At 65.9% G+C, this 21,638-nt stretch overlaps 1 protein-coding gene across 2 annotated transcripts in view; it reads right to left on the minus strand.

The window, feature by feature from the left end:
* The window catches only part of LOC114509135 (protein sidekick-1), a 302,435-nt gene that overhangs the window by 105,261 nt on the left and 175,536 nt on the right, over window positions 1–21,638 (minus strand). For both annotated transcript variants that reach the window (XM_036014721.1, XM_028527266.2), the window contains 8 exons: window positions 17,662–17,773; window positions 16,920–17,110; window positions 13,732–13,815; window positions 10,107–10,301; window positions 7,321–7,437; window positions 6,127–6,294; window positions 3,995–4,097; window positions 3,317–3,493 (listed from right to left, as the gene is read on the minus strand). In XM_036014721.1, coding sequence (XP_035870614.1) covers window positions 3,317–3,493; window positions 3,995–4,097; window positions 6,127–6,294; window positions 7,321–7,437; window positions 10,107–10,301; window positions 13,732–13,815; window positions 16,920–17,110; window positions 17,662–17,773 — 1,147 coding nt within the window. The remainder of the gene's footprint in view (window positions 1–3,316; window positions 3,494–3,994; window positions 4,098–6,126; window positions 6,295–7,320; window positions 7,438–10,106; window positions 10,302–13,731; window positions 13,816–16,919; window positions 17,111–17,661; window positions 17,774–21,638) is intronic.

Here is a 21,638-nt window from a genome sequence, read left to right on the forward strand (position 1 = left end):
CGCCCCTCAGCGTGCTCGGCCCCACCCCTTGGGGGAATGGAGACACCCCCGCGGCGCCTTCCAGCGAAGCGCCGGCCAGCTCCGGGGAGATGTGGCACACATGGCCGGTGACCAGCGTGTCACCTTGACCTGGGTGTTGTTCGCTGAGGGTACACGTCGCAGGGCCCCGTGGGGCTGCAGACGCCTCTCCCCCGCCGTGGGGCGGGGGTGCAGGCAGACCCCGCTGAACTAGCCCTCCTCCGCGGCCCCAGACCTGCAAGCGCACCCTGCCGCGTGGCAGAGCCACGGAGTCCGGCAGGGAACGGGGTGGGATGGGGGAGAGAGAGGCTTCCTGGCCCCGGGGGGGGGGGGAGAAGAGTGCTGGGGGGAGAGCAGGAGGGGAACGATCAGAGCTGTGACCGGCCGCGTGTCCGTCCACGCCAGCTTCCCGGCCAGCGCTGCCAAAACGCTGGCTCGCGCAGGCCTCCCCGCAGCGCTTCAGGGTGCGGGACCACCCAAGTGCCCCGCTTACAGATGTGGAAACCACGGCTGAGACATGAGGGAGCCTGCCCACGGTCACGTGTCTGTGAGGGGCGTTGGCGGCACCTCCTGGTGGCACCACCGGCGCCCCGGCGCTGGGGGTGAGGGGACCGCGACCCGGCTCGCCGGGAGAGGAGGGCGAGAGCGGCCGCGAGGGCGGGAGCCAACGAGGGAGCAGGCCCTCGGCCTGGTCGGCCGCTCTGACAGCCACTTCGGGCGCTCCCGCTCTCGGTGTTTAACGAAGCAGCTTTTGACTGGAGTGGGGAGGTGGCTCTCGGGCTGGTCTGAAGGACACTGTTGGCTGGTAAGTGCCTCTCAGTCGCTTCGGCGATGAGAGAGAGGTTTTTCTCTTTTCATTTCTTGTTGTCATCCGAGTAAATCACGGAAATGCCACCGAGCTGTTTGAAAGTTCTCTGCGCGGCACATGACACCCTGCAATCAGGAGTTACGGCGGCTGTCATTGCCGCTGTCACCGCCGGTGCTGCGGAGTTAGGGCCGGCTCGGGCCTCGGGACGCGCCACGCCAGAACCTGCCGCTGACGCCATCCGTCCCGGTTGGGGAGAGGGGCGTGGGCACCACACCGACGGCAGTTCACCGGGAGCAACGGCCTTCCAAGTCAGTGCCGTGACCAGGCGGCCCTGAGTGGGTTGGAGCCTCGGATCTGCAAATATCTCTATATTTGGCGATGAGGTGTTTCACCGTTACGGGAAGCCTATTATTTTAGAGGCACAGCGACGTTCGCTGAAAAATGTATTTTACTTAGAGGAAATCAAATCAGCAACTAGCAGGGAAGGCATGTAAATCGGCACAACATAAAAACGGTGAGGAGCGGTGAGAGCGCACTGAGTTGGAAGCGTGAAATTTAGCTTCTGCTGACGGGGTCCTTAGGAAACACCCGTGTTTACTTGGTGCCTGTGATGGATGGTGTGCGGGTTCTCAGAGGTGGCCTTAAAAATGTGATCAGCACGGTGGATTATGTGCAGTCACCAGCCGGGACTCCAGTACTGCCAAAATATTTAAAAAACGTCCCCAGCAGGAGCTGCAGGCGGGGGGAGAAGAGAGACACAGGGATCGTTCCTGGGGGAAGGCCCAGGGCGCGAGCCTGGAAGGGGACGGAGGGCAGGAGCGAAGTCAGGAGGCGCTGCCAGGGACGTGCACACACCCACGCGTCCCCGTGCTCACCCTCCGACGTGCGTTTGCTGAGCGCCTGCAGAGCCCCCAGGGGTCTCTGGTCCAGCAGGGAGGGAGCTCCCTCCTGGCACGGCCCGGGGGAAGCACCGGGGAGGCACCTGGTGCCCCGTTAGCGGATCCTGAGGAACAGGTGGGTGGGTCCTTCAGGTGGCTGGGGCAGAAGACATGCGTCCGGCCACGGAGGCGGCAGACCCCCGGGGTGCCCTGCGGGGGCACAGGAGGACAGAGAGAGCCTGGTCGGCGGGTCCGACGGCAAAGGCGGGGGTGGGCAACCTCTGTACTTCCACGCGCACTCACAGGGCCGGGGGGCTGTGTGCGCACAGTCTGCGGCCGCAGCGCCAGGACCCCCAGCTGGCCCTCTGGGGCTGCGGGCTCCTGCTGCTTTGCAGCCGACTGGGGTGACCTTCACCCCCAATAAGGGAGTGACCTCCACAGAGAACAAGGGGGGTGGGCGTCCTGGAGACAGCCCGTCTGGGGGGCCAGAGGGGCCGTGCTGGGTTCCGGAGGTGCAGGCCAGGCCCGCTCCCCAGGGCACCCTGGCCCCTGTGCTGCAGGCCATCAGAGCTGCAGCTCACCCCCCTCCTCCACGGGCGTGTCTGGGCTGAGAGCGCAGGGCTGCGTGCTCAGCGCTCAGCCAGCCTGCCTCTCGCCCCTCGTCCCCTCAGCCCCTCGTCCCCTCGTCCCCTTGGCCGGGGCTGGGGTTTCACAGACAAGCGAGGAGCAGCCTTGTGCTCAGAGTGTTCGGGCCCCATTTTTAGGGAGCGGATTCTGACTACAGACCCTTCCTGGATCAGGGCGAGCAGAGCCCGGTAACGCAAACCTCTCAGAACCGCCTGTGCTGACGGTCCGGCAAGTGCGTGTTGGCGGGGACGCGCTGCCCCCGGAGCCCACCCTGCAGCCCCCGGAGCCCACCCTGCTGCCCCCCAAGCCTGCCCTGTCTGCGTCTTTGCAGGTTTCACTGTGCACGTTTGTGCCGGGGACACCTGGGGGATGGCACTTTTAAACAGCAAACAAATAAGATTTGTCAGCAGGAGTTTCTGCTCCTGCCCAAGAACGGAGGGAACTGAGACGCGAGACGGAGATGGCTGCTCCCCACCCTGGGCCCGGGGACCCCAGGGAGGCCCCCCGTCGAGGCTGTGGGCCACTGACTACATTCTTGGGGTTCCTCACGACTTCCCGGGAAATGCGTGTGTCCGCCCGCAGAGAGGCAGCTGGCACTACCTGCGGCGGGTGCGCGGTCCAACCCTGCTCGCCCCGGCGGCGATCCCGCTGTTGTTGCCTACGGGAGGTTCTCGGGGCATCGGGTGGGAACTCGGGGCCCCCCACTGCTCATGTGCAGTGTGGTGAGCAGGGCCCCTGGCGGCGTGGAGTGTCTGGGGCACCAGGGTGGGGAGAGCCGTGCGGGCCGGTCACCGAGCCACCTGGGAAGCCGAGGCGGGGGCCTCCTGCGTGTGGCTGCCGGCAAGGCCTCAGGCAGGGACATGCGGCTGCCCGCTGAGGGCCGGCCTGGGCGTCCCACGTGGGACGTGCCGGGCCCGGGAGAGGAGCGTGTGGCCCCGAGGACGCGGGCAGCGGGGGGCAGCTCGGGGACACGGCGCGGACTCACATCACCTCCAGGCGGGCCGACCGGGCGTCACTGCCCCCTTCGGAGACGGCGGTGCAGGTGTAGTCCCCGATGTCCCCCGACCACGTCTGGCTGATGAGCAGGGAGCCGTCCCTCTCCAGCACGACCCTGGAGCTGCTGGACGGGCTGATGACCACGTCGTCCTTCTTCCAGACGTAGCTGCGGCCACGCAAAGAGCCTCGCGTTACAGGGGGTCCCGAGTGAGGCCCCCGCGCGGACCCTCCCCGGCCGCCAAAAAGCAGGTGGCCGACGGCCTGCGGCTGCGCCAGAAACCACTTCCCGCTCCGGAAGGGCGAGTTCCGTCGTGCGAGTGGTAGGTACGAGAGAAGAAAAGAAAAAACGCAACCAGGTGTCTCGCTCATGACACAGAGACAGACGCGGAAGGTGACACAGAGCAGAAGGGAGCATGGAGCCGGCCTCCCCACTCCTTCCTCCCCACAGAGCCTCCCCCGGAGCAGCGAGCAGCCCTCTCGGGGCGGCTGGCCCACGCTGACCCCTGCGGGCTTTCCTTCCCCCGAGGGCCAGCCTCTGACCCGGGGGGGCGTGGCACACACGGGGCGGTAACCTCGGCGGAAGACCCCGAGGGGCTCGCGGCGCTGGGGTCTGCGGCGGCACCCGGAGCACGGACGAGCCCCACACTCAGTAACCCGGGGAGCTGACCGGAGGGAGACGCGGGGGTCGTGAGCGGCCCCGCAGCGCAGCGTGGCCGTGGTCCCCTTGATCACCACGCGGTCCTCCGGAGGGTGGACGATGGAGGTCCGGTCTGAAAGACACACACGCCGCAGGTCAGACGGGATGCCACGCCAAGGGCTTCCTCCCCGGGGGGCAGTGAGCGGGCCACCTGACCTCAAACGCCCCCCCCCCCCCCTTCTTGGAGACACACGTGCGAGCCCCAGCGCTTGGGTCCGTCCGGGGTGGAAAGAGGCCTCCCGCCCGCTCGGGCTGTCCCGGGAGCTCTGGGCCCCGGGGAGGCGGCATGAGAGGAAGGCGGTCTGCACCCGTTCATCACGTCCGCGCTCCTGGGGAACCATCCGGCCCTCCCCCAGGGTGGTCGGCGCCCTGGAGGTCTGCTGTGCGCCTGGCACCTGCCGGCCGGTTTCACGCAGTCCTCACAGCAGCCCTGTCTGGGCTTCGGTGGGACACCCCCCGGCTTTTCAGGAAGGAGTGATGCTCAGAAATGCAGGGTTCGAGGACGCCACCCAACTAGGGGGCAGCAGCGGGCCTGGTGCCCCGGGCGGGCCTGCACATGTGCCCAGACCAGCCGCTGCCCTGCCGGGCACGGCCCTGGCAGCAGCCCTGTGGCCTGCCTGCCCGCACTGCGCCCCTCGAGGTGGACACTGCTGTGGTGCCGTGAACGGAGCCTGCAGCGGGGGGGGGGGGGGGGGGGGGGTCCCCAGACGGAGCTCGGGGCCCAGCCTGAGTCCTGGCTAGCAGGCCCCTGGAAGGCAGCACTGAGCTTCCATTTCCTGTGTGTGGAGGGGGGAGCTGAGGACACCCCGTTTCCTGTGTGTGGAGGGGGGAGCCGAGGACACCCCGTTTCTTGTGTGTGGAGGTGGGGCTGAGGACACCCTGTTTCCTGTGTGTGGAGGGGGGAGCCGAGGACACCCCGTTTCCTGTGTGTGGAGGGGGGAGCCGAGGACACCCCGTTTCCTGTGTGTGGAGGGGGAGCTGAGGACGCCCTGCAGGCCGGCGTGGCTCCTGGCACTCCACTGTCATTCTGACCTTGAACGTGGCGGAGCCACACAAGTGCCTGGTGAGTGACTTATCGAAACCCAGACATCAGTTTGCCACCAGCTTTTGGACACACGGTTAACTTCAGGGGCGAGGGTGAACCGGAAGTGGCTGACGGCGCCACCCACCGGGTGGGACAAAACCTCCTTCCCGGCCCTGGACACCCTGGGGGGCTGCGCGCTCTCCTCGGACCCGGGCGGCCCCGGAACACCTAAGGCCTCAGGAAGGTCGCGCGTCAGAGGGACAGCAGCGGGCGCAGGGAAACCGGCACGGACGCGCAGCACGGCCCCCGCTAGCTTCTGTAGGGGCCGCGTTGTGACGTGTCCCTCCCTCAGGCAGCGAAAATCTTCCCTTTTGGAGAGACGGCTTCCAAAGATTGGGCAGTGGGCCCTCTCGGCTCTCCCGAGCAAGGACTGCTCGTCAGTGAGAGAGACACGGTGCAGTGGGCAGGGGGGTGCAGTGGGCGGGGGGGGGGGAGCATAGGGGGCGAGCGGAGGCACAGGGGGCGGGGCAGAGGGCTGGGCAGGCCGCCCCTTCCGTCCTGGACCACCCTGCACTTCAGGAACCCAGGCTACGGTACAGTGAGAAGAACCAGAAGCTGTAAAACAACACCCCTCTCCCGGTTCACTCCTCGTACCGGGGAGACATTAATATTCCGTAGGCGAAGGGTTCTGGTTGGTTACAGCAGCGGTATAGGGAGGAAATACACCTTCTCCAGGATTTTAATTCTCGACTCGGTGTTCTGACATAATGGTGAGAGCATGAGTCAGCCTGTCAGTTTTGTTACCCGGGCTACTTGGGGACAACGTGCACTCTACAGACTGGAGAAGGTCGATCTCCGATCTCTCCCGGAACGCCCCTTTCAAACCTCGGGAGACGCTTTCTAATCCTTCTTTGGAAACTGAGAGATTAATTCCTCAACGGACACCTGTCTATCAGTGGTAAAGAGAACCACTGTCCCCTGACTGAATCGGGGGGCCTGTGGGCATGGTGGCGTCCCTGAGCATGGAGGAGGTGGTGACGACGCGGCCGTGGTGACGGCAGGGCCCCGGGGTCCTTACTCCACACGGTGAGCGTGGCCGACGCGCTCAGGGCGCCCTCCGCGTTGGCGGCGTAGCAGGTGTAGTTGCCAGCGTCCTGGACGGAGACGGGGGCGATCCGCAGACCCCCGGACTCCAGCAGCGTGAACCGGGGGATCCGCACGGAGCCGCTGGCCAGCGTGTGGTTTCCTGGGGAGCAGCAGAGAAGACGGGGGAGTCGGACCTGCGACACTTGGAAGAAGGTCGTGCCTAGAGCCCCGGCCGAGAAAACGACCCCAGGAGAGGCCGGCATGGGAAGGGGGGACGTCATGCACAGACAGGCCAGGGCCGCGGCCTGCAGCGGTCTGCACAATCTCGGACCCAGAACACTGTGGTGCCCGGCATCGGGAGACTCGGGGGGACAGACCGGGGCCGGTGGCCGCGACCACTGTCTCTGGGGGCCGACCCTGAGTGTGTGTCACGCCTGCACGTGGGACATTTCCCTGCAGGCTGGGGCTGCGTCCTCCGCCGGGCAAAACAGACGCGCAGCGAATGGACGGCCCCGCCCTTCCCCTCCATCATCTGCGCTTTCCCGGGTCTGGCCGCTGCGGTCTGGGTGCACGGGTCACACGTCGGTGGTTTGACACCGGGACGTGAAAAAGACCCCCGTTTCGGCGTCCCACCCAGGCACAGTCCGTCCAGCGGGACCAGCTAACTCGGACCAACGCAGGTCGGCACGGATTTGTTCAGGGCGCCGCATCAGCCTCGCGTGTGCGCCTGGAGCGACGGGGCGGTGGGCGCCACCGAGAACTCGGGGTGGGTGCCTCTCTCCACAGGAAGGAAACACAGTGGGCGAGGCGCCCCCCGTGTGTCCGGCGGGGGGATGTGGCTGGCGATCCTGGGTTAGCAGCGGGCCTCTTTATTGAAAAAAGGCTCCGATTCCTAATCTGCAACATCCCGAGGGAGAAGGCCGCGGTGGCAGTCTCTCCCGGCAGCACGACCCCCACCCCCCCAGCGCTGAGGACCACTGGGCCCCACCGCGGCTGGTGACGGGGTTGGACAGAGGGCAGTGACCTTCGGTTCAGTTTTGCCGGACAGTGTTTAAACGAAGACCAGACTGGGAGCACCGTGACGGTGACGAGTGTCCTGCCCGCCTCACTCTTCCCGGTGCCTCTGGCGTCTGGGACCCAGGAGCGACCCTGGCCCTCCAGTCCTCACCGAGAGAGAGCCACCTACCTCTCCTCCACGTGATGGCGGGTTTCGGGGCCCCGGACACCCCGCACCGCAGGGTGGCAGCCGTCCCGTCGGTGACGGTGGTGTCCACCGGAGGCTGAGCGAACGCCGGCGCGACATCTAGGCAGGGGAGCGGGAGAGGGACACGGTCAGTGCGCCGCCCTCAGAGATGCCGCCACCAGCGGGGGGCACGGTCCAGGTGGACTGTCATAGAACGCGTCTCAGGGGCGACCTCGGGGACGGCCACGAGCCCCCCTGGGGCGCCGACCACCCCCCGACTCCTCCCCGGGGCCGCAGAGAGGTGCAGCCTCCTGACGCAGCAGACCCCGCGGGCGAGGCAGGGGCCAGGGACCTGCTTCTGTGAACGCCCAAGGAAGACGTCCGTCTGAAGGAACCCAACCCCCTGCTTTCATTCCTTAAAATAAACCCCCAAAGCTAGAAAGCCGAGTTTTGGGTGTTGGGTGTTATCCAAAGGTGACACGACCACACTTCCCAGGGCCAGTTCTGAGAGCTGCAGTGACTGGGTGTCCTGGGTGTCCAGTAAGGGGCTCCCGGGACGGGGGCCGGGCCGGGCCCCAGGGGTCTCGCCCACGGAGACCCCACCAGCCTCCAGCCCCGAGCCCCGAGAAAGGCCAGGAGAGATGGTGGGGGGCTCAGGCTGGTCCCAGCGCGGGCTTGCCCGACGGCGCTGCTGCGACAGCGGTGACACCCGGGTCCCCGGGCAGCAGTCATCTGCGTCTCCGGGTCCCGCCTGAGGACCCTGCCCGAGGCCTGGGCCGACGGCCCGGGAGGGGAAGGGCAGGAGTCGAGGTAGCCAGGGCGCAGCTGCCGCCCGCCCCTCCCTGGCGGGGCTGCCCGCGAGCCCAGCAGGTCCCACTGATTCCGCCGCTACGCACGGCCGGGCCCAGCCCTTCTCCCTCCTCTGGTGCCACCACCTGGACGGCCCCAGGCCTCTGCTGTCCCCCTCGCAGCCCACCCTGCCCCTTGCTGTGGGTGCCCCTGAAAGCGCTGAGCGACACCCTGACCCCCACTCACAGCCCCTGGGGTCCTGCCTCCCCCTCCCCCTCTCCTACAGACACCCCTGCTCCTAGGCAGGCTGGTCCTCACCTGTGGGCCTTTTCCCCGAGCACGCACCTGCCTCCTGCGTCCCTCTAAGAGGCGTGCAGAACTCCTTCCCCCCACCCACGACACGCACGTCCCCAGCACTGTCTGTCACCACAGGCCCCTCTCTACTTCGGACCCTGGGCCACAGCGTCCCCTCAGAGGGACCTCCCTGCCGCCAGGAGCTGGCCTGGTCCAGCGCCTGCGCTGCACCCGCCCCTGGTCCAGCGCCTGCGCCGCACCCGCCCCCCGTCCTTCAGCGGCTGCCCCCGCGGCCCTGCCTTCTCCTCCCGGCTCTGCCCCCAGGCCCGAGGGCCCCGCCGGGCCTGGCTCGTGCTCAGTGCGTGTTTGCTGCATGAGCGGTAAATATTGACTGTTCTACAGCATATTTTCATTCCATTAAACGTGTTTTACTGTGAAAAACGTCCATGCTGCTAAACCCTGCATTTAGAAATCATAATCATTTATCTGTTCGCTTTCCAGTTGTCATGGTAACCAGTTTAAGCAGCACTTTCTTCTGAATTTGCAACCCGATCCTCAAAGAACCCCGTGAACCTGGCCGGTTCCACCGTGACGACAACACGGAGGCTGAGGAGCGAAGGGAAGCCCCCCAGGTCTCTCCCTGGGGGCGGCGTCGGCCTCCACGACCCGCCCCCCAGGGCCAAACCCGGCCACTGCCCGCTTCTGCCGAAAGAGCCACCCCGGAGCTCGGCCACGCCCACTCGCTCTGCAGAGAGGCGGCGCGGGGGCAGAGGCCACGCCCCCCAACGCCGAAACTGCCTGCCTGTCCCAGAGGGCTGGCCGGGCCCTGCCCCTTGGCGCCCTGGTCCCCACTGCAAGGTCCGCTTTAAGTAGTTCCAACCGACCGCCACCGGGGTTCCGGCGTGAGCACCCAGTCTCCTGTCTGCTGTTTGAGGCGGCACCGGTCTCCCGTGCTCCTCACTAACTGGATGGTGGACTTGACCTCTGCGCGGGGCTCAAGAGTGCGCCCGTTCCCCGCAGCGCACGCACGGATCTACAAACATTCCGTCCGACCGTCTCCCGCAGAGCCCCACGGACAAGCGCCGTGGACGCGCTCGGCTAGGAGACGAGCCCTTCCCCCGGGAGGGCGAACGTGAGTGGCGAAGGTCCACTCGCGGGGCTCCGCCTCGTCAGAGGACGGCACGGCAGCTGCGGGAGGTGGAGGAGAGAACCGCGCGCGCGCGCGGGCACGATGAAACCCTCCGCCGCTCTTCGGCCTCTCCGAGTGCCCGAGTACGCACGTTCATGGGGTCGTCAGAGAAACTCACGAAAGAACTATCGTCCTTCAATAAAACCACAGCGGAGAGCGAATATTTAAAAAACGGAAAAACGAGGGGAAGGGAAAGGTCAGGGATGAGCTGAGCAGGGGACGTCCAGAAGAACGGGGTTTTCCTACTTCTGGGCGCGGAGGCGGCTCGGGAGCTGGGCCCCCGACACCCGCCAAGAGCAGAGCGGCCCCGCCGGGACCCCCGGGCACCCGCGCCCAGGGGTGTCTGCAGAGCTGACAGGTGGCTGAGGCGTGCTGTGGTGCGGCTCTCCTAGGTGGTCACCTTGGGCCACTGTGCCCTGTCCGTGACCTCAGGGGGCTGGACAGATAGGACCCCTTCCTGAGCGTGTCCCGGGGCAAAGGTCAGGGAACTCGGGCCCCCCTGCGGGTCGGTACTCACTGGTGACGTCCAGGTAGGTGGAGGTCTGGACCTCGCCTCCTGCGTTGCTGGCGAAGCACTGGAAGACCCCCGAGTCGTCGGGACGCAGCTTCTGGACGCGCAGGCCCCCGCCCGGGAGCACTTGGTAGCGGGGGTGCTGCAACGGGCCGATGCGCGCCGCGTCCTTGTACCACTGCAGCGCGGGCAGCGGGACCCCTGCGGAGCGGAGGGGAGCGGACAGCTGGGCGTGACCAATCGCACACACCGGGGGGTGGGGGGGTCCCCTCACAGGAGGACCGAAAGGCTGCCTCGCCACAGACGTTTCAGGCGTTGCTTTTCCCGTCTCACATGGAGCCAAGGACCCAGAGCGGCTTCCAGAGCCAGGGCGGGAGCCACGCCCAGTCCCGGCGGCGCCCCTTACGGGCGGCCCTGCGCCTGCACAGGCTCGTCGGGCTCTGTGCGGACGCCTGAGTCTGCAGGGGCTGACTTCCAGGAAGACGGGGTGGGGTGCAGGTCCCCGCTGCTCGCAGGGCCCCGCCACTTGGGCTCGGGACCGCCGCCAGGGCGGGAGACGGGAGGAGCCAGCTCCCAGGTCTGTGCCGCGTGGGCGGAGCGTCCCCTGGTCCTGCTCCTCCCGCCTGGAAAGGAGGGGACGCTCGGGCCTGGAGAGTTGCTGGGAAGAGGCACCCGGCGGGTGTGCACAGACCCCAGGGTGCCGGGCACACGGAGTGCCACGTGGGCTGTGCCCCATCCGCTGGGACGACTAGTAGCAGTCACAGTGAGTGCTGCCCCTACACAGCTCCCCCCGGCCAGGAGGTGGGCATCACCCTCTGAGCGGAGTCTCCCGTGTCGAAGGGGCGGTTTACCCGGTTCAGGAACAAGTGCACGAGCCCCGTTTGTTTGGAGGTCGAGGAGACTCAGGGCATTAAACCGTGGACTCGGGAAGAGTCGCCTGGCCCCTGAGACAGACGCGTGTGCGTGCAGTGGATGCGGAGGAGGGGCTGAGGGGGGGCTCTCTCCTGGAACCCCGAGAGCGAATGGGGCCGAGAGCACAGCTGAGACTCTGAGAGAATGGGAGGGCTGGGCTGGGGTCAGAGGCGTGGCCGTCACTCCTGGGTGCCCCTCCTGGTGCTCGTGACACCCTGGTGACCCGGGAGCTGCGCCCAGAGCCAGCCAGCCTGCCCTGCGGAAGCTGCATGCATGCAGGGGACCAAGGACAAGCTCCCAGGGGCAGAGCCCGGGCTGCAGGGGCAGGGACCGTCCTCCGCCCGAGTGAACCAGGGCCCGGGCTGCTCCGCCCGCGTGGCTGTGGCCGGCACCGCAGCCCTGGCAGGCGAGCAGGCGCCCGCTGTGCCCCGGGGCCTCGTCACACGGAGCGAGCCCCGACCAGGGAAATGCCCGGCTTCCTCTCTGGGGGCTTCTCGGGTGGCCTAGGTGACCGGCAGGCAACAGGGCGCGACCGCTTCCTTGGGACTCTGCCCTGGGCCCCCTGGAAGCCACCAGGAGGGGTGAACGGGTGCCCTGGGGAGGCTGCCCACTGTCCTGAACTCTGGTGGGCACGAGGGGCCACTGGGGGAGCGCAGACAGAGCGAGGCCCCTTCTCCGTCTCGGACGGTTCCGTCCTCGGTTTCCCCGGGTGCAGAGTTAACGTCTCCACGTGGCGCGTGGTTTAGAGCCACCACAAGCTCTCGGTTTATGATGCCATGTAGGTGTGAGATGCCTCCTTTTAATAAATAAAGTTAACGTCGTGGAATATTTCAAGATAATGTGTTCTCAGATTCTGTTCTCTGCCTTAATTATGTTTCTTGTCACTTTTCATTAAGTCAGGAAATTAAAAAACCCCATTTCAAGGTAAATGCACAACCGATTCACGTCGACTCCAACCGCAGTCCCACGGTGCCGCTCTCAGGGGCAGCCCCTCCGGGCGCGGCCGTGGTTTCGCGCTTGGAGTGGAGGAAAGCAGTGGATTCATTACGGGACGGCCACGCCACGTGGAAGGCCCGTGCAGCTGTTCGTAAGTGTGCGCCTCACAAGCAGGCCACCCGTGGAGATCGTGCAAAGGGGGTGTCCCCTTCCCGGGGGGCATCGTGAGAGGGTCCTCGGTTGAGAAACGAGTGGAGCGGAGGGAGGAGGAGCAGTCCCCCCCCCTCGGGGTGGTCCCACGCCCTCCGCACACTCACCCCGCACGCAGCACCCGGGACGCGCCGCTGCCAGAGCTGCTGGCCTGGAAACGTGGGCGTTCCCACGGGAAAGGGAACCGTGTGGCCACCGCGGGGACCACATTTCCACTTAGGATGGGTGGTCGCCCTCCCTGCCCTCCCCCTCCCCTGGCTGTCCCAGGGCGCGGACAGAGGGGGACAGAGCGAAGCTGCTCAGGAGACGGCCTCGGGGGCAGGCGCGGTGGCTGCCCGAAGCGCCGCGGACAGCGGAGGACCTGTGTGGCCCGCCGACCACAGCCAGCATCGGCCCTGTTCAGAGCGACGACACCGCACTGTCCTCAGCAGTGACGACCAGCCCGCAGGCGCCTGCGGGTGTCAGTGGCATTAGCCCCGCGTCTGGGGTCTCAGCTCCCAGGCAGAAGCCTGCGTCCGCCCGAAGCTCTCGCTCTGGCGGCCGGCGGACTCGGGTGTGGGCCTGTCTCCTCGTGGCCCTCCGTGGGGCGCCTGCCCGGAGTCTAACGACAGCGCCTCCGCGCCAGAGGCCGGGCGAGGGGATTTTGGGGGAAGCACCTCACTGCGCACCCTCGCTGGTCTCCTGGCTCGGGGCTCTGAGCGCATCAGGGACCCCGCTTCCCGGGGTGTCGTTTTCGGACGTGTCTGGGGAGATGCCAACCCGTCTCCCGGAGCTGGTTGGAAGGTTTGCAAAATTGCCAGGAGCCCTCGCCTCCGAGGGAGCGGAAGGAAATACCCACTCTCGAGGCTGACGGGTACTAACATAACAAAGCCCCCCCCCTCCCCCCCAAGTCTCCAGAGCGCCACTCCGGCTTTCTGGCTTTCCTTTCCTCCTGCGGCTGGTTTAGGGAGCCTGTCCCTGCCGGGGGTGCTGCTGGGTGAGGAGTGGGGGCGGCGTCGGCCCAGAGCTAAGATGGCAGAAGGCAGGCAGATCGCCTGTCCAAAGAATTCAACTTTAAAAAAAAATCCTCACCTGAGGACACGTTATATTGATTTTGGAGAGGGGGTGTGGGGGCGGGGGAAGAGAGGGAGTGAGAGAGAAACACTGATTGGTGGCCTCCTGTGCTCGCCCTGATCGGGGATCGAACCTGTCGCTTTTGGGGTGCGGGCTCGAAGAACCGGAAACCACCTCTGCCTACAGAGCAGGTGTGCCTGCGGGTCCTGTCACCTCGGGGGGCGCATGAACCTCCCACCCTAAGTCTGGGGGCCGCGCTCCGGCGGTCTGAGCGTCGGGAGGACAAGGACGGGACGACGCAGAGGACCCCCCCACCCCGCCCCCACCGGGCTTCTCCCAGGAGCTCGCTGCTGTCCCCGCTCCGGGGGGAGGAGCAGGGCACACACCTTCCCGAGGTCGCCCGCAGACCGACTGAGTGCTGCTGTGCACCCCCGCCGGCCCCCGTTTCTAGCCCTCGCACCCAAGGAGCCCCTCCAGCAGTGGTGACCCCCCCCCGCTGCCCGCAGCCCCCCGCACTCACCCATGGCGCCGCACGCGAGGTCCACGGACGCCTCCACGGCCGCCGAAATCCGGCTCTCGGGCTCTGCGGTGAAGTACGGCGGCTCTTCAAACGAGAAAAGACCAGAGAGCCGCTGAGCAAGGGAGGTGTGAGAGGCCGGACTCCTCCTAAACACGGGTTTCGGAAACTTCACCTGCTACCGACACCTGTGCAAACTCAGAACTCGGCGATGAGCAGGGGCCAGAGGCCACTCCCACCCTTGGGGCTCGGGGGGCCAGGTCCTGGGCTTACACCCTGGGAGGCCTACTCCAGGCGAGAGAGGACCGTCCCAGGAGGGACATTCACCGCACACTCCTGTACAGGCCCGTGCGCTCCGGTGTGTGAACCCAACACCAGCTCCCTCGGCGTGCTGACACGTCGTCACCGCTCAGGTGCTGCCCCTCCCCCCAGGGGCGGTGCGGCCTATTAACATACTCTTAAACGTCTCAGCGGTTCTTCCCTGAAACACAGATCCAACACTTCGGGGGGACACCACGCGGCAGCCAAGGGCAAAAGGAGGCGGGACCTCTCACCCATCTTCAGCAGCGAGGCCCTAACCACTTGCATCTCTCTGGACACTCCGCTCGTGTATGCAACCAAAAAAAAATAGTGGTTGCACTAAACAATGGATTTCCTCGGAGAATAAACTGCAGTATCTTTTCTCAGGGTGTCCCGCAGAAGTTCAGCAGGGGGGTGGCCAGGCTGGCGGCGTGTCGGGGTGGCAGTGGTCTGGTTGCCATGACAACAGGCTCCTGCGTCCGCTGGCCGGGGGGTCGCTGGCTCCCGGGCGTTGTCTGTCAGAGGGGTTACGTTCGTCCTCACAGGACACCGCGGCCTGGCGAGCCTCCTGTGCCGACTGTACGCTCGACACAGGTGGGGCCGGAGAAGAAAAGGGGGAACCAAAGTCTGGCGTTTCGAAGGAGTGATGAAGGAGAACAGGCCGAGGGTCCTCAGCGGAGGCAGAGCCGGGCATCAGCTCTGCAGCCACGGGGGCCGGCCGAGCAGGGACAAACGGTCTGCGGGAGCGCCCGGTCTGGCTGGGGCGGCGGCTGCAGGTCCCCTGGACGGAGGCGGAGTCTGTGGCCCCGTCTGAGTGTAGGGGCCGGCCGGAAGAAATCACCCAATGCCGGTGACGGCTGTTCCTGGGAGGGTTAGCCCCCAGCACTTCCCGCCTGCCACACACGGGCACCACGGCTGCCCGCAGGGGACCCCTGGCTTCTCCCAGGGGGCGGCAGCGGGAAATGGAAGGCAGGCGGGGGTGTGCTGGCCAACCCAGTGGCTGGTGCCACCCGCATGGAGGGCCCGTAGTCGGACCCCGGGCCCCGTTCCCGCCGCAGAGAGCCGGCAGCGCAGCAGGGGGAGCCGGGCCGAGTAAACAGCACGTGCGTCTGTCTGGTCTCATCAGTGGGAAGCAGGAGGGATCGGAAGCCAATTTGTCTGCGTTTTCTTCCATCTCGTGTTCATAAGCCAGCTTTCCCCAGCACCCCATGGAGACAGCCGGGGAGCCGCTGAGGTTTCCTGAGGACCCCCCACCCCCCGAATTGCTGGGCTTGGGGTGACATACTCCCAAGTCCCTCTCAATTGACGGAGGCCTTGCAGGGCTTTGCCAGGATGACTCCAGCACAAGATCCCCCCTGTCACAGCAAATTCCCAGGAATGAGAGGGATCAGAGCCGGCATCACGAGGAAGTCAAGCGTGCTCCCGCGCCTTTAACCGGCAGACAGGGCCGCGGCACCTCCAGGGAGGACAAGCAGTGTGCTCGGAGCTCAGGTGCAAATGCAAGACCAAGTTCATGCCAGACACTGAAGTGTTTTTAAAAGGAATGGTGATGGAGGCAAACGTTCTAGTTTACTGGGAGATAAATTTCTCCTCGTTTGAATGACTGTAGGATGTTTCAGCGCGACGTGGTCCTGCTGCTGGAGAGTCACACCCCGCCGGCTTTAATCCGGGTTCAGTCTGTGCTAATGGGCTGCGCTCACCCAGCCACATGGCAGCCCGACGACCAGCCCTCTCAGGCAGGCTGTCCCGTTCCCATGTGCAGCCGGACAGGGGCGGGAAGGGCGGCAGGTGGGCGCGCCCCGGCCCCGCGTGGAGTCACAGAGGCTCGCCACCCAGAGCCTTCTCTCTCGGGCGCTCTATCTCTTGGGTGCTCTGACGCTCCTCGCTCTCCTTCGTTCCGAGGGCCTCGGGGCCTGCCATGCGCATGTTGGGTGGTTGTGTTCAGGCCACGGAGCCGCTTCCTCGCGGTTCAAGGGCAGTGGCATCTTCAAGGCCGGCTGCCTTTTGGGTGGTATTTCTCGACACTCTTGCCAATTTTGTACGAAAACACAAGCTTTGGATCTGCCTTCGTCTGGAAGCGGCAGGCACACCGCCGTACAGACCACCTGGGAGCCCCTGCTCCCCGAAGGGCTTTCCGAATGTTCGGTCTTTCCCGGCCTCCCCTCCCCGCTTCCGAAGGGGGGGGTCGGGATTCCCCTGCCAGTGTCGGCCCTGAAGGTGCCCGTCTCCACAGAGGCCACTGCTCTGTGCAGGACAGGCCACCGCGGCAGTGAGCACAGCCACCGAGGGGCAGAAGCGTCACAGGACGGGGTCGAGGGGAGGGGTGAGGGCCCCGCTTCAGTGTCACGCGATCGGGTCATGTTTGAGGGTAAACTGAGGCCCCCTCCGCCCCGGGACGGGCCCCCATCCTCACCCCCAGGTCTCCCAGCACCGAGGGCGACTCGTGCCCCCAACTTCCCCTCCCCGTTCTCCTGGCTCGTGGCCCGGGAAGCGGCTCTGTTCTCATGTTTTAATTTAACAAAAGGCAACACTGAACACTTTCTCAGTCTCTTCTGCGTCAACAATAATGGTACTAGAGTCTCTGAACGCTGATGGTAACGGCCGGCCGCACAAGAGCGACAGGAGGGCTGGTGGCGCCGAGGGCAGCCGGGGGTGGTCCTCCCCGTCCCAGGTCCCGGGCCTGGTCCCAGGAAGCCTTCAGAGCGAGGACTCGGGGGTCAACTGCGTGGCTGGAAAGGAGAACTGGGGGCGTGGGGAAACCAAGCCGACCACACGGCCAGGTGCCGGGCGAGGCCCGAGGCCGGTGAGAAGGGGGCGGGACCGTGCCGCGTGCAGGGAAGGGTCGTGCGGCCGCGGCCTGGGCGGGGCCGCCGTCGCGGGCTGAGCGTTACCTGTGATGGAGAGAAAGGCTCGCGCTCTCGCGGGCGCGGACGCGCTGCCGGCCAGCGCCGCCTGGCAGACGTACTCCCCGGAGTCCCGGGACGTGGGGCTGCTGACGGTGAGGCGCCTCCCGAAGCTGCGGAGCCCGCTGGTGACGGTCACGCCGTTCCTCTCCCAGCTCACGCGCAGGTCCTCCAGCGGCCTGCGGAAGGGGCGAGGGCGTCGGTGACAAGGGCTGCGAGGCGGCCTGGGGGCGGTGGTGACGGCTCAGGCCCCCGGCACAAGCTCGGCAGAGCCGGTTCCACCGTGTGGGTGAGCGGTGGGCCCCTGAGACCAGCCCCGACACACCTTCGCCCCCTCGGGTCTCCGCCTCCGACTGGGCCTGCTCCGGGGCTCCTGAGCAGGGACCGCTGGTTGCAGCAGCAACGGCCCGTGAGTGCTAAGGACTCTGTTGGCTCGGAAACCATGGTATACGAGTAAAACACATGTGAGTAGGGGCGCGGCCAGCGGGGAGGTGTGATCGCGGGAACTCGGCTCTGCCCCTCCCCACCAGACTCTCAGAGGACGCCCCGGCACGAGGGCCGCTACAGTGAGGTGCACGTTCTGGGAACCCACGTCCTGGCACGGAGGCCTGGGGGTCGCGGCCCCACTCCCACACAGGCTGTGCTCACCGCACAGCTGGACCCAAAGCCGCCTCTGCGGGGGGCTTGCAGCCCTGCCCAGGAGCCCCTCGCTGTCCCTGTGGATCCGTACCTGGCGTTTGCTATGCACTCCAAGGTGACCTCGCTGGACCCGGCCACCACGCTCCTGTTGCCCGGGGGGACCACGATGACGGGGGCCACGGCTCCGGGCGCGCCGACGTCGCCTGCAGCAGACAAAGCACAGGTGCATGGGGCTCTCCTGGGTGCGGGAGGTGTGATGACGGGGAACGGTCACCCAGAGATCCGGCCGGGCCACTCTGATGGGACCCCGGGATCTCACGACCCACCGCCACCCGCTGCTAGGAGGAGGCCTCCAGGGGCCAGTGCCCCGGCCTCTATCAGGGGCTCGGAGCCCAGGGTGAGGGGCTCCATAGCCCGCAGCCTCACACGCATGTCCTGGGGTCGGGACCGTGCTGCTGCTCACATTCTCCGCAGCGACTGACCGAGCACTTCGCCCGCTGAGCCACCTGGTCTACCCACCGTTCCCAACTCTGTTCAGCTCTACAAACACGCCCTGCGCAGGCGCTCTGCTGGGCGCACGAGTTGGGAGAGAGCGGGCGGCCGTCTCGTGGGGCCGCGTGCAGACTGCCCCGTGAACTGAGCGTCCACGCCGCGGTGGCCCGCTGAGGCCCCCCCACCCCCGAAAGCCCCTGGCCCCCACCTCTGCTCTGAGAGCGTCCGGCGGTGAGTACTGCAGCTCACTTCTAGTGACAGGGGAGAAAAAACGACACACTTTTCCCACTTTTCTCTAAAGCACATGTAATATCAAAATTAAGCTGCCCACAGTACACTCCACGGCTGTTTATTTAGGGAAAATGAAGACCGATCAGACATTTCTAGAACAGGAATTTCAATTTAAGGGTGGAGACGGGAGAGTCTGGAAATAAAAATAAATTTAAATTACTGGGAATGCGAACCGTTTCATCGAGTTCACCACTTTCCACTGAGACCCCAGCCATTCTGAGCCGCAGCCGGGCGCTGGGCAAGTGCGGGCGCTGGGCGAGCGCGGGGTCGGGGCCGTGGAGGCCGCGGAGCCAGCAAATGAGCCGCTGCCTCCTGGCTGCCCGGGAGCAGGAGGCAGGAACCGGGAGGACACCACGTGGCCGGTCTCACGGTCACAGTTTTATCTTTGCACGTGTCTCCATTTTTTAAATCTCAACACGCTTCCGGACTTTCCTTCCGACGGGGGACGGTAAATAAAATAATATGACAGTTGGACATACAAGGCAACCATCTCGTTCTCCTCATCCACCCCATGCTCGAGAGCGCGCAGCTTTGGAAACGAACGGGACGCGTTCCCCAAGGACGTGTGTTCCTGGGCTTTCCCCAGGCAGAGGAACGAGGCTGCGGCGCGGGCGGGCGGGCCACCGTGTGTGCCGTGGGAAGGACATGGGCTGGAAGCCCGCGTGGTTGGTCGGCGGGATGACCCAGACCCTGAGTGTGGCAACAGCGGCGGACCACCCGCTTCCTGTTTGAATGCAGAAACACGCGATCTGCCCTCGAGTACAGGAAGCCCCACGGCAGCAGTGGAACGGGGTCCGTCCAGGCGCCGTTCGGGAGGGTGGGAGGGTGACAGCGACGCGCCACTGGGCCAGGCCGGTGTCCCCACGGCGCCCTGAAAGCACTGAGAGCGCGAGGAGGCGCGGCCACTTCACTTGCAGCGCCGACAGAAGTGCCCTCGGATGCCTCTGGCGAACGTGCCCATCTGGGCGTGGAGCCTCAGCCCTCCAGGGCGGGTGGCGCTCCCCCGAGGCCACTGGCAAAGACAGTGGAAGCGGCAGGGACCCTGGCAGGGGCCTCGGGGGCCTTGCCCTCCACCCCGAGCTGGGGGGGCTCCTTGGCAAAGCCCCTCTCCAAGTTCAGGACCGTCGGAGGTTGGCAGATGCGTAGGAGGAACACCGATGCACTGAGGAAGCTGTAAGCACGGGACCAAAACCACATCAGGGCTTTTTTAGTGGCCAGAAAGCCACCTTTTGGGGACACGGCCTAGGCTGACCAGTGATCTCTGTCCAGACAGAGCTTCTCAGATGAGAAATCCAAAACCGAACGGGCCTCTCTTTACGTAGTTAGTGCTTCACGAAACTGAAATGCTGAAAGGCGGTTCCACCCAGAACTGAAGAAATACAGGGCCCACCACGTGGCATTTTCATACGGACTCCCACCTGGACACACTTGTTCACACGCACACGCCGAGACACCCCCTCTGCTGTGTTTTCGGGAGTCAGTTTCCTGCGTGCTCCGTCCCAGAGGAGGGCGGCCCCTGGGCAGCAGGGCCAGCGGGGTCTCCCCCGCGCCTAACCCTCCGCGAGGAGCACCAGGGGCCAGAGAGCTCCCTCAGCAGCCAGCGGGAAGCCCACGTCCGCCCCACGGCCATCCCGGGGACGGGGCAGCGCTCTGTTTGCTGACACGGGAGCAAGGAGCCTTTCTCTCCGGAGGATGGAGCGGAGCTTTCCTGTACCTCTGGGTGGGCCCACGGGGCTGGGCCTTCTACTTGATGCCAGGGCAGGTCCCGGGCTCGGCCTGGGTGCAGAGCCCTGAGCTGGGGGCCCGGCCCAGCTGGCTGCACAGGCGACGGTGGAGTGGGAGTCTCTGCTTTCTCCTTGGTCTCTCATTCGCCCATTCACACCTGTGCTCCCTCCCCGTTTGCTGCTGGGGACGCATGGGTCACTGTCCCCAGGGAGGGAGGCGTCGACGAGACCTCGGAAGGGGCCCAGGCACACGGAGGCCCTGGTACTGGAGAATGAGAGGCTGAACCGTCCTGCTTCCCCGCCTCTCCCTGTGCGTTAGCCGCCGCTGCACGGGAGCCAGCCGGGGGTCGCAGCAGAGGCGCAAACACGTCGGGAAAGCTGGAGAGAAGAGAACGCCTCTTGTCCCGCCCGCCCCAGCTCCTCTGAAATGAATGATGGCGGTGTCGCGGCGTGAGAGGAGCGTGCTCAGCAACAACGAGGCATTTTCTGGCGTGACCCCAGGTTGTCTGTTTAAACCAACTGATTCTCAACTCGCTCTGCTGGGAAGAAGGGCTTTAAAAACACGTCGACAATAATCTCATTCGTATTTTGGTCTAAAATCAACACCGACAACAACGACAGAGGGAGGAAGGGCGTAAAAAGCAGAGTCTGTGTATATAAGTGAATCCGAAGACGCAGCTAGGATCCCCCCGGAGACACGCACTCACAGAGGCACTGTCACTCGTGTCCTTGGCAGGGGTGTGCCGCTGGTGGGAGGATGAGGATGACACCTGTGCACGTCGCCCGGACGGCAGGTGAAGGGAAACATGGGCCTCGTCCCACGTGGGGGCTGTTCCTGCACGTTAGGAAGGAAGCTGGTCGGGGTGGGCCTGTTCACCGAGGGGACGGCCGAGGGGACCACTGCGGGGACTCGGCAGCCCCGGGCTGTGCAGACCACCGTCAATCAGTGCAGACCAGAGGGCCCGCGAGCTCTCCCCGCCCACTCGGCGGGCTGGGCGGTTTGAACGCGCCGGGGTTCGGAGGGGCGGCAGGAGAGCAGATGTGGGGAGAACTCACAGGGAGTCTGAAAATAACAGTGGCCAGTCTTCACAACAGGCGCTTCCAGGGAACTTCTCCGGAAGCTTCCAGGGGGAGGGCGCCCTCCCGCCTCCGTCTGCTGGAAGGTGCAACTCAGCATCTGCTCGATCAACGGTGGTGGGACGGCCCCCCCACGGGCAGCCCCGTGCCCGCTCTTCTCGCACCGAGGGGGGGACAGGGCTGCAGCCGGGGCGGCGCTGGCCTGCCAACCGGCACAGGGCCAACCGGCCGTGGACATTTGGTGAACTCATCTCGGGGTTTTCCCCAGCTCACCCCCTCCCTGGGGCACAGGGAGCTGTGCGCGCCCTTCCCGTCCGCTCTCGCTAGGCGTGGCAGCGTGACGGGCTCACCCACAGAACGTGAGTGGGGAGCCCCGTGTCACTTGTCGGACACCGTCAAGCCCCCGAGTGAGACTGCGCCCCGTGGGCAGTGGCCTGAAGACGCCCGTGGACGTGGCCTCGCCCCAGAATGGTGGCGCGTCGGC

Source organism: Phyllostomus discolor, chromosome 13 (assembly GCF_004126475.2).
Source record: "Phyllostomus discolor isolate MPI-MPIP mPhyDis1 chromosome 13, mPhyDis1.pri.v3, whole genome shotgun sequence".
Classification (NCBI taxonomy): domain Eukaryota; kingdom Metazoa; phylum Chordata; class Mammalia; order Chiroptera; family Phyllostomidae; genus Phyllostomus; species Phyllostomus discolor.